At 43.4% G+C, this 12,167-nt stretch overlaps 1 protein-coding gene across 16 annotated transcripts in view; it reads right to left on the bottom strand.

Moving 5' to 3' along the window:
• LOC143525424 (protocadherin gamma-C5-like) overlaps nucleotides 1–12,167 on the bottom strand; it is a 186,532-nt gene that overhangs the window by 121,518 nt on the left and 52,847 nt on the right. For 3 of the 16 annotated variants that reach the window (XM_077019360.1, XM_077019379.1, XM_077019394.1), the window contains exon 1: nucleotides 1,172–3,661. The exons of the other annotated variants lie outside the window; for them this stretch is intronic. In XM_077019360.1, coding sequence (XP_076875475.1) covers nucleotides 1,172–3,565 — 2,394 coding nt within the window. In that variant the 5' untranslated portion in view covers nucleotides 3,566–3,661. Of the gene's footprint in view, nucleotides 1–1,171; nucleotides 3,662–12,167 lie in introns of those variants that run through there. 16 annotated transcript variants of the gene reach the window in all.

Genomic DNA, 12,167 nt, shown 5'->3' with positions numbered 1-12,167 from the left:
AGGTGTTCCACAGGTAAAGGCATGGAGAGGAAAGAGAAGAGTAGAGTGAGTCTCAAACAGAAGAGATGGGGGTTTTATTTGAACATTATTATTACTATTATTCCTCCTTACTGTGCCGCTTAGAGAGTGAACAAATACAAACACAGAATAATGTTCTAAAGGCAGGTAGCAGAATCATGACTATTACAGGAGTAAGACAAAAAGGTTTTTCAAGCATATTTTGTAGTTGCTTTGTCCAAATCTGGCCTGGCGATGCCTATAATATCCTGCAAACAAAACAAAGCAAAAAGAAAAAAAACAGGTAAACAAAGAAACAAACAAGCACAAGGAATTCAATCCCAGCAGAGCCGTCCGGACGAAGACAAAGACGCAGTCGTTTTGAGCTGGGGGCCGGATGCATTTGTCTACAGTTGGTGTTTTTACTCAGAATAGCACACACAGACCAGTATGTGTCATGGTTCCAGCACACACAGACCAGTATGCATCGTGGTTCCAGTATTCCACGATTTGTCACCCACAGAGAGAGAGAGAGGGAAAGACTCACTGAAATCTGGAGCCAAAGGTTTTATTGCACTGAATATGTTTTCATATGTATATGCATTCATGTTATGAAGCATGACCTAGATATCACTATGAAACCTGTTTGCCTAGCACAAGTATCCTGACAGCAGCTTTTAATGAAAAATAAGAAGCTGCACACAAACATGGCTGAATAAAGAAGAAGTGTGTGAATAAAGAAGAAGTGTGTGAATAAAAAAGAAGTGTGTGAATAAAGGGGAAGTGTGTGTGCTCTGAAACAAACACCTGCAATACACAAAAAGAGCCAGACGTACAAGATGGTGAAGGACAAATAAAGTATAAACCACACAAATACCAGTATAAACCATATAAAAACCAGTATAAAACATACAAATACCAGTATAAAACATACAAAAATTGCTACTGCAACTTTCAGATGTCCTTTTAAAGAGCAACACATTTATGATGAAAGCATCTGTAGAAATGATAGAATAAACAAATATCCTATAATAGTGGATGCGCTGCATTTTTTAGCAAAAAAATTATTAGAAAACTTAGAAGGATGGAAGATCATATGAATACTAAATTTGCATATTGGCACACCAATGCAACTAAGGCATGATTTATAAAAATTGATCAAGTATTTTCTCACCTCTTCAGAATCTGCAGTGCTCATATTTGGTGCAAAGGAATTTTTATTGTCTACATTCAGATTGCTGCCAGCAGGAAGCGTGTTGTCATTATAAGATGTGATGAACTTGAAGTCACTGGTGCGTGAGCCTGTTGTCAGATACGTGTCATAATTGTAAGAACTGCGGAGAGTTCCAGCTCCCTCCACCTCTGCATAGTTGGGAGGGAGATACGCACTGGGAATGGTGACTGCTCCATCAAACAACAGTCTGGGCTTTCTCCTGTGACAAAACCTCACAGCCACCATCAGAATGATGAACGTCAGGAAGAAGGTGGACACAGAAACCAGTGCGATGATCAAATACGATGTTAGTTTGGAGTTGCTCTCCTCATAAGTCATGTCTTTAAGTTCAGGAACTTCAGCCAGGTTGTCAGAAATAAGTAAATACACAGAGCAGGTAGCAGAGAGAGGGGGCTGTCCATTATCTTTCACTGAGATAATGAGGTTCTGCTTCATGCTGTCAGATTCAGTAATGTCCCTCAGTGCTCTGATCTCTCCACTATGGAGACCAATGGAGAAAAGTCCTGGATCAGTAGACTTCACAATCTGATACGACAGCCACGCGTTCTGTCCAGAGTCAGAATCCACAGCGATCACCTTGGAGACCAGAGAGCCTGAGAGAGCAGCTTTAGGGACCATCTCCGTCATTAAAGACTTTCCCTCAGGAGCAGGGTATAATATCTGTGGAGAGTTATCATTCTCATCTGTTATGAACACACTCACAGTCACGTTGCTGCTGAGTGGAGGAGAGCCATTGTCTCTGGCTACAACCTGGACTTTGAAGTTTCTGAACTGCTCATAGTCAAATGACCTCACAGCATGGATCACCCCCGTATCTGCATTAATGGATATAAATGAGGACACTGGGACACCGTTGACCTCACTGGACACCAGAGAATACAGTACTGTGCCATTCTGCCTCCAGTCTGGGTCTCCTGCACTAACAGAACACACAGAGGTGCCTGGTTTGTTGTTTTCTATCACATGGGAGCTGTAAGATTTCTGATCAAAAACAGGTGCATTGTCATTGATATCTGCTACAGATAAATGAATAGTCATGGAGGAGGATAATGGTGGTGATCCTCCATCAGTAGCAGTGATAGTGATATTATAATCTGTTTCTTGTTCTCTGTCCAGTATACTTGTGGTTGCCAAAGAAAAATAATTTTTAATGGAAGGATTTAATTTGAAAGGGACGTTTTGCTGTATGGAGCATCTGATCTGTCGATTCTCTCCTGAGTCTTTATCCTGAACATTAATGATGGCCACCTCGGTGCTTACAGCCGCATTTTCTGGTATGGGGTCGTTCAGTGACTTCAAAGTAATTCTAGGTGCGTTGTCATTTACGTCACTGATATCTATAATAATCTTCGCAGTGGTTGCTAAGCCTGGACCATCCTTAGCCTGCGCTCTCATTTCATAGTACGTTTCCTCTTCATAATCGATGTTTCCGACAACCTTAATTTCACCAGTTATCTTGTCAATAGAAAATAATTTTGCTGCTTTATCAGATATGCGACTGAATTCATAGCTCACTTCACCGTTCGCTCCCACGTCCGGGTCTGATGCGCTTACAGTAATAACTGTGGTACCCAACGGCGCGTTTTCAGCGAGAGTAGCCCTGTAAACAGCCTGACTGAAAACCGGAGCATTATCGTTAGCATCCAGCACAGTGATGTGGATAACTACAGTACCAGACCTTTGTGGGGTGCCGCCATCAGTTGCGGTAAGTACTAAATTAATTTCCTTCTGTTGTTCGCGATCCAATTCTTTCTCCAACACTAGTTCAGCGTATTTGCCCTGCTCCGCATTCTCGTGAACTGATAAAACAAAATGTTCGTTTTTTTCAATTGAATATCCCTGAACCGTGTTTTGTCCAACGTCAGAGTCGTGTGCTTCGTCCAAAGGAAAACGTTCACCTTTATCAGCAGATTCTCTGATTTCAAATGTAATCCGATCGTTAGGAAAACGCGGGGCGTTGTCATTTATATCTTCAATTTGCAGTGATATCCGTTGGACTTCAAGCGGATTTTCTAACACGAGCTCATAGTTCAGAATGCAAGACATTCTCGACCCACAAAGCTCCTCTCGGTCTATTGTCTCCGCCACGACTAGATTTCCACTACTCAGATTAATATCGCAGTAACGTTTCGTGCTGTCGTCTGTGTCTATTCGAGCCTTACGTGCCGATAATCGTTTAGCATCGATTCCGAGATCCTTCGCGACATTTCCGATCACAGAATGGCGCTTCGTTTCCTCCGGTACCACGTAACTCAAATCTCCACGAGCCGCGCATATGAAAATACAACTGAGTGGGAATAGAGTTATAAACATACACGTTCTCTCCATTATCATTATGTTTAGACGCCTAATTTGCTACAAACGTCGGTTATTAATCAGGATTCCTCTTCCTAAATCTCCTTCAGAATAAACACCCTGATACAGAGATGGTTCTCTGTGTTGGTTGGCGCTCGAGATTGATGTTGAATGGGAGGAGAATAAATTTAATTGTACTCCGTTGGTGAACAGCGACCCTTTGAGTATTGTTAGTATACTGCACTTTAAAGTTTTTCACTTTAACCTTCGCCTTCTGTTAGCTTTTTGGTCCCATCTGGGGGGCTAATGGGTACGTGTGGACCCGTGTTTTAAATCAGCCATAAGATACTCTAAAATCAATTAATTATCAACCAATTTGGTTCTTACCTTTTGTTTATCTTGTTAGGCTTCCTTATCCATGAAAGGATTGGTTTTAATTTTTTGTTGTGCCTCCCCTCCCTGGGCCTTTCTTTTGACCCTAACCTCTGATTCGTTATCAGAAAAGATATGATCCAGAGCTTGGCCAACATTAAATCTGCTTTTCATTGTTGCACTGGAGATGTGCACTCCACAAAAGGCCAACTCAAACTGACCTGGCCCTACATGTCTGGACATGTCCATCCTTCCCTTGCCTTTCGAAACAAGCAGAAATAGTAAGCTTAAATGCAAGATTTTTTATACCTGGGTCCACAGGTACCCTAACAATAGAAAGGTAACAATTTCAACAAAAGCATTTTCTAATTTAGTTAAAAAAAAAAATTAATGATTTTGTTTAAATTTAATTTCCTGACAAAGTCAAAAAATCTTGATGTTATAAACAAGTTTATGTAGTAGTTATAAGCATGTAAACTATACAAACGGGTCCGTCAGGACCCTAACACAAGAGAAATCTTTCTTTTTCTTGATGTGACAAAGTTTCATTTTGGCCTTTAGGCTGGCTGTTTATTTTGGGGTTATGTGTTGATTTTAGACAGAATAAGACATAACAAAAATAAAATATGTGCATTAAGTCAGGAAAACACTATGGAATTATGTGCAGTATTATATTTGATTTAAATAAATTCCAATTCACAAATTCTAGTTTTTTTTTTTTTTTTTAAGTCAGACGCTGTCCAGGAATGAAGTGCTGAACTGTTTGCTTCAGAGCATAGTTGTACACAAGGTGAATCAGTTGTTAAGTTATAGATCATTAAATTTATCAAGTGGTACACAGTTCCATGTCAGTGCTGTTGTTTTGAAATGATATAGCCTACCATTATTAATATCAACTTATTCAGCAACGTATGTAACATATGTCGGACTCCCTGTCGAATTAGACCGATGCCTGCCTTTATGACGCTGCCTTTGGAATGACGTTTAATTAGTCGCGCTCTTCTCAGTGTTTGTGTCCGCCCTTTCGCTCCTTGACGCCTGTGGCGTTATATGACTTAAACGTCAGCACCAAGGAGACAATATTTCATCGTTTTAAGTCCATTTTAACTACAGATTTAGACGTTTACCTCGGCGGTCTTGAAGTATCACAGTATGTACACAATTCATGCTTATTTGTTTTGGTTTGAAGTATAGAATTAGACATGGAAATATTTGGAAATATTACACTGTTTAGGTGATTTTTAACAAAAATGTCTTCAAGAACAGATTGCTTTCATGCATCTGTGATTTTAAAATATGCTTCAAAATATGTTGAAAGCTGTACAAAGATGTTCTTCTGCTCCCCATGTTTCAGTGTATAAAAATTAATTTGCTCAAAAGTATTGACATTGAATTTGCCTCACAAAAGTCGCTGCAACAACTTTCTTAAAAGAGAAGATAAGTATGAACTCTCACGTCACGTAATCTGATTTTTCTCACAAATGCCTTCACCTTACGTGACACTGTGCCTTTTTAAAAGGTCCATCAGCAGGATGTGTTCCGACTGTATGAGTTAAATGTGAAGTCACTGGTGCGTGAGCCTGTTGTCAGATATGTGTCATCATCAAACAGCAGTCTGGGCTTTCTCTTGTGACAAAACCTCACACAGCAATGCCAAAGTTTGTTCATAAAGTGCAGTGACATAGAACTACTCCACAGTATCATCATGAACAGCAGTGGAGATTCTGTCCTACAACATGCTGTAGCACAAAACCAGAAAGAAATCAAAGGAAGACAAGCGAGAAGTGAATAGAGCTCCACCACACATGGCAAGTTTCTGACCTAAACAACACAAAGTCTAAAGAGCTTAATGACAGTCTATAACATAATAAAGCAGATGGAGACATGAACATAAACAAATTCAAGTGCTTTCTGGCATGTGGAGGGATGTAATCAAAGTGGAGTCACTGTCCACAAGTTTAGTGCTGAAGAATATTTTATCAGCAATGAGGACAAAGAATGTTGAGAATATATTTGTTAGAAAGATCATTTATTTAGAACACATGATGTAAACGTAATAGTTAAAGCAAAATTAATGTAAGTTCATTCACAGATTGGTTTTAGAGTAACAGTTCATGTGTCAGTGTCAAATATGAAAGGAGCTTAAAACGAGACTGTAGGTCAGTTTATTCAGGAATGTATGGGAGATGGACTTCATTGCCCAGGGGACATTGCGCATGTGAGAAGACGCGCGGGGTTTCTGGGGTCTGGTTGGGCTTATATATATTTTTTACGTTGTGAAGGATGCAGACGATTCGAGTCAACTACCCGCTGTAAACGTGCCAAGTTTATTTTCAGTAAACAGTTTGAAACGGAGAGACGTCTCGTTTCATTATTTTTAGTCGCCAACACGATCAATCAGAACATTTTGGTGCCGAAACCCGGGAAGGTAGAACGAGATGGCTGACGAAGAGAGTGAAGAGAGACCACTCGCGGCGGAGCAAGGAGAAAGGGCGCGAAGAAAACGCCGGACGATTCGAAGCTCCGCTACGCGACTGATGAACCAGATTGACGCTGAATTGCGAAAAGAAGATGAACAGAGGGATCTCAATCGTGTGCGGGAGATGTTAGCAGTATTGTTAACAAAGGAGGACAGTTTGCGCGAGCTGGACAACATAGTGGAGGAACACACTTCACTGGAAGACATGGAGGCGGAGATTGAACTCGCAGAAGAGTATAGAGATCGCGTCATTGAGGTAAAAACGCGTGCTCATCGCGTGATCAGCGAGAACGTGAGTAACCCCCCACCTACTCGTCAAAGTGATGCTAGTAGTGCAAATAAACAGACAATGAGACTGCCAAAGTTACAAATTGACAAATTTAATGGAGATGTAAGCTCATGGCAGGAATTTTGGAGTCAGTATGAGACTGCTATTCATAACAACAGTGCACTCTGCCAGAAAGAGAAGTTTACCTACCTGAAAACTTATCTTACTGGAACAGCTGCAAAGTCAGTAGCAGGGCTTGCACTGACCGACAGTAATTATGACGCAGCTATTGATTTACTTCAAAGGAGGTTTGGAAGGAAGGATCTAATCGTAAATGCTCACATGTCAAAGCTACTGAATCTCACTCCTGTAAGGAAATCCTCTGATGTCACTGCCTTAAGACAGTTGTATGATGAATGTGAAGTTCAAACCAGAAGCCTAGAATCATTAGGAGTGGTATCAGACACCTATGGTGGAATGTTATGCCCAATATTACTCCAGATGATGCCAGATGACATGGCTCTTGAATACAGCCGTCAAAGAGGTGACAATGACGAGTGGAAGGTGGCCGATGTGCTTCAATTCCTTCAGAAAGAGGTTCAGACACGAGAGAGAACTGTACAAATGATGAAATCATTTAATCAGAGAGAAAACCAGTTCACAAACAAACTAAACAGTAAGTCACATTCAGCTGGTGACATGAAAGTAAAGAAACCAAACATGACATCTGCAGCTGCGCTACACGTTACTGAACAGAAAGTAAACAGTTGCTTGTTTTGTGATAGTGTTGAACACAAATCTGAGAAATGTCCAGACTACGATGTACCAGCACGCAAAGAGAAACTGAAGAGACTAGGCAGGTGCTTTGTGTGTCTAGGGTCCAAACACATTGCCAAGTTCTGCAGGACGAGGGGCGTGTCATGTGCCACATGTGGTGGCAGGCATCATGCAGCCGTTTGTGAGAAGAATCTGGCACCTCCACCTGATGTGTCGACCAACACAGACACACTCATAACCTCAGTAATTCCTCAAGCAGATAAAGCAGAGAACACGGTGCTGCTACAGACCGCCAAGGCATGGGCCATAGGGCCCACAAGCAGGAAGATGGTCCGCTGCTTGTTAGATGGAGGCAGTCAGGGGAGTTTCGTGCATGAGAATGTAGTGAAGGAGTTACAGCTACCTGTTACCAAACAAGGAACGCTTACTCTTCACACCTTTGGCTCCTCTACTCCAACGATGGTTAGTCGCAGCATAGTGAAGCTCAGCTTGGAGAATGTGTGGGATAAGCAGCAGAGAATTGAAATAGAAGCTGTTGTGACCCCACGAGTATGCACAGCACTGATGAAGGTTCCAGGTGAACACATACAGAAAGAGATGAGAAAAAGAGGTCTTCAATTAGCTGACTCTGATGGAGATTATAAACCTGAACTTTCTGTGCTAATTGGCTCTGATTATTACTGGCAGATAGTATCAGGCCGAGTTGAAAGACTGACCAAGAGCCTAGTGGCACTAGAGAGCACATTCGGATGGGCAGTACAAGGCCCAATGGCAGTGTCCAGTATGACGGAGTCAACATGCATGAACATACTGCTCAGCGACGAGGCACAGATGGACAAACAATTGCATGCATTCTGGGAGCTCGAGTCCCTGGGCATCACAAGTGAGAAGCCTGGGAGCCCAGAGGATGCGGAGGCACTGCAGCGGTTTGAAGAAACCTCTATTCTCAAGGACGGACGTTACGAAGTGGAGTTGCCATGGCGACAAGATCATCCACCACTTCAAGACAACTACCGCATAGCCAAACGGAGATTGGAGAGTTTGAGGAGGAAACTAAGCAAGGATGTCACACTGTACAGCAGGTACAACGAAGTCGTGGAAGACTACCTAAAGCAAGGAATGGCTGAGGACGTGCCGAAGGAGCATGCATCACTGCAAGGCAGCCAGACGTACTACTTACCCCATCATGCTGTATTGAGGGAAGACAAGGCGACAACAAAACTCCGAGTTGTGCTTGATGCTTCGTCTCACGAAGATGGAAGTCCCTCTCTGAACGACTGTCTCTTAACCGGTCCCAATCTGAATCCAGATCTGATGAGTGTCTTGATCAGGTTTAGACTGCATGAAGTGGCTTATATGGCAGACATCAAGAAAGCTTTTCTGCAGATTTCACTTACAGAAAGAGATCGGGACGCTGTAAGATTCCTGTGGTTCACAGGGCCACCCACACAGGAGAAGGACATGAAGCTGCGCACACTCATAATGACGAGGGTGGTGTTTGGAGCTTCGTCAAGCCCATTCCTACTCGCAGCCACCATTCGGAAGCATTTGAGACAGTACGAATTAGAACACCCAAAGGTGGTAGAAATAATCAGCTCCTCACTCTATGTGGATGACTTTATTTCAAGTTCAAGTGAGGTAACAGAGGCCTACACGGTAACAAAAACGGCCAAGGACATAATGTCTGAAGCAGGCATGCAGCTATGCAAATGGATGACAAACTCTCCTGAGCTCAAAGAAAAATGGCAGGAAAGCTCGATGGATTGTGCTGCTCAGCCAGAACCTCCCAGGTCCATTCTGAAGGTGCTGGGCTTGGTGTGGAGACCGGCCACTGATGACTTCGTGTTCGACCTCAGAGGGCTGCTGAATATTCTGAAGGAAAGGGAGAACACGAAACGAAGTGTTCTGCAGTCTTCTGCCCGAATCTTTGACCCATTGGGATTTTTGACACCCTTCACGATTAGGATCAAGTGCATGTTCCAAGAGATGTGGGAGAGAGGGCTCCAGTGGGACGAGGAGCTGCCACCCGATCTGACAAAGAAGTGGCAACAGTGGTGTTCAGAGCTCCCTCAACTGCACGAGGTGTCAATCCCACGGTGGTACAAAACGCGCAGGCCACAGCAGAGCAATCAAGTGCTGAAGCTACATGTATTCTGTGATTCAAGTGAAAGAGCTTACAGTGCAGTCGCTTATGTCGAAGGAGAAACAAGGGAAGGAGAAGTGACCATAAGCCTGGTCGCATCCAAGTCCAGAGTGGCCCCGCTTAAAAGAATGACCCTGCCACGTCTGGAGCTGATGGGTGCTGTGATAGCAGCCAGGTTGGGGAACACACTCATGAAAGCGCTGCAGCTCGACAAGACACAACTCAGACTGTGGACAGATTCAATGATAGTTCTGCACTGGATCCGCGGCTCTGCTCATAAGTGGAAACAGTTTGTAGCGAATAGAGTCACCGAAATCCAGACTCTAACAGACCCACAGTTTTGGTCTCACTGCAAGGGGAAGCTTAACCCAGCTGACCTTCCCACCAGAGGCCTAACTGTACAAGACCTGAAGCAGAGCACATTGTGGTGGAATGGACCTTGTGTTCTGATGACAGCTGATCACTTAGAGAGTACTCAGGAAGATGTTCAGGAAGAGGAGGTTAAATCTGAACTCCGATCCAGATATCAGATTGCGGTACAGGCTGTTCAGCAAGAGACAAACTTCCCAAGTCCTGTCTTATGTCTAGAGAAGTACAGCAAACTAAAAACAGTGCTCAGAGTGACAGCCTGGATCAAGAGATTCATCACCAACTCGCGTTCAAGATCTAAAGTGAGTGGTGAACTGACAGCGGAAGAGCTGAATGAAGTCGAAAAATACTGGACGAAGGTGATCCAGCGAGAGAGTTTCAGCTCCGAAATGGATCTGCTGATGGTAGGGAAATGCCCCAACACTGACTCCAGAATACGAGAGCTCAAACCATTTCTGGATGAAGATGCGTTGCTTAGTGTTGGAGGACGGCTACAACACTCTGATCTCTCTTACAGACAAAAACACCCCTGGATTTTGCCCAGCAAACACAAATACACGGAGATGGTGGTGCAGAATCAACATGAGCAAATATGTCATGCAGGTGTACAAGACACTTTAGTGCAGACTAGAGAGAAATATTGGATTCTTAAGGCACGGCAAGTAGTAAGGAAGGTTGTGTCCGCATGTGTATTTTGCAGGAAATTCAAAGCAAAGCCTGGACAACAGACTACTGCACCATTGCCAAGGGATAGAATAACAGAATCACCACCTTTCGAAGTTACGGGCGTGGACTTCGCCGGGCCACTGTATGTGAAGATCCAGAGCTCAATGGCGAAGGCATACATAGCACTATTCACGTGTGCTGTAACCAGAGCAGTCCACTTAGAGTTGGTCTCGGACATGTCTACGGAGCACTTCTTACTAGCTCTGAAACGATTCGTATCTAGAAGAGGAATATGTAAAGTGATCTATTCAGATAATGCCAAGACGTTTAAAGGAGCAGATCAAGATCTGAAGGAGCTCTGGCAACGAATTAAAGATCCACGACTGCGAGAGTTCTTCTCAGAGAAGGGCATAGCCTGGCGGTTCATCGCTGAAAGAGCAGCCTGGTGGGGCGGGTTCTGGGAGCGGCTAGTTAGATCAGTCAAAATCATCCTCAGAAAGGTGCTTGGTAGAGCTAAACTCAACTTTGAAGAGATGTGCACCATGCTGACTGAAGCTGAAGCCATAATCAACTCCAGACCGCTCACTTATGTGCCCAATGATGTGGACCAGCCAGAGCCACTGACCCCTGCCCACTTCTTGGTGGGTCAGAGACTGACATGCTTGCCTCCTAAGTCGTTTCCAGCTGAGATCAACCGTCCAACAGCCAATAAGGAGGAGATGACCAAGAGGTGGCGCTACAGACAACGACTCATGATCAACTTCTGGAACCGCTGGCAGAAGGAATATCTGCTGGATCTGAAGTCAGCTCGTCGCTGCGACACCCCACAGCCTTCCACGCTGAAGGTTGGAGATGTTGCACTCATTAGAGAAGACAACGCCCCCCGGCAGAGCTGGAAGCTGGGGAAAATCGAAGAGCTGTTTCCTGGTCGTGATGGCCTGGTGAGGTCATGTGCAGTCCGCACCAGCACGGGGACTGTTCTGCGGAGGCCCATCCAGCTTTTGTATCCTTTGGAAATTGTATAAACAGTGGTTTATGGGGGGGGAGGATGTTGAGAATATATTTGTTAGAAAGATCATTTATTTAGAACACATGATGTAAACGTAATAGTTAAAGCAAAATTAATGTAAGTTCATTCACAGATTGGTTTTAGAGTAACAGTTCATGTGTCAGTGTCAAATATGAAAGGAGCTTAAAACGAGACTGTAGGTCAGTTTATTCAGGAATGTATGGGAGATGGACTTCATTGCCCAGGGGACATTGCGCATGTGAGAAGACGCGCGGGGTTTCTGGGGTCTGGTTGGGCTTATATATATTTTTTACGTTGTGAAGGATGCAGACGATTCGAGTCAACTACCCGCTGTAAACGTGCCAAGTTTATTTTCAGTAAACAGTTTGAAACGGAGAGACGTCTCGTTTCATTATTTTTAGTCGCCAACACGATCAATCAGAACAAAGAATGAAATGTAAATATTATGATCAACATGCAGATACTACAGCAAATCTGAAATAAAATATGTATTCCATAAAAAATGTTTAAAATTAGGAATGCCATTATAGTATAGCA

Source organism: Brachyhypopomus gauderio, chromosome 10 (assembly GCF_052324685.1).
Source record: "Brachyhypopomus gauderio isolate BG-103 chromosome 10, BGAUD_0.2, whole genome shotgun sequence".
Taxonomy (NCBI): Eukaryota; Metazoa; Chordata; class Actinopteri; order Gymnotiformes; family Hypopomidae; genus Brachyhypopomus; species Brachyhypopomus gauderio.
The sequence above is the reverse complement of the archived record's forward strand: the minus strand, read 5'-3'. Positions and strand labels throughout refer to the sequence as shown.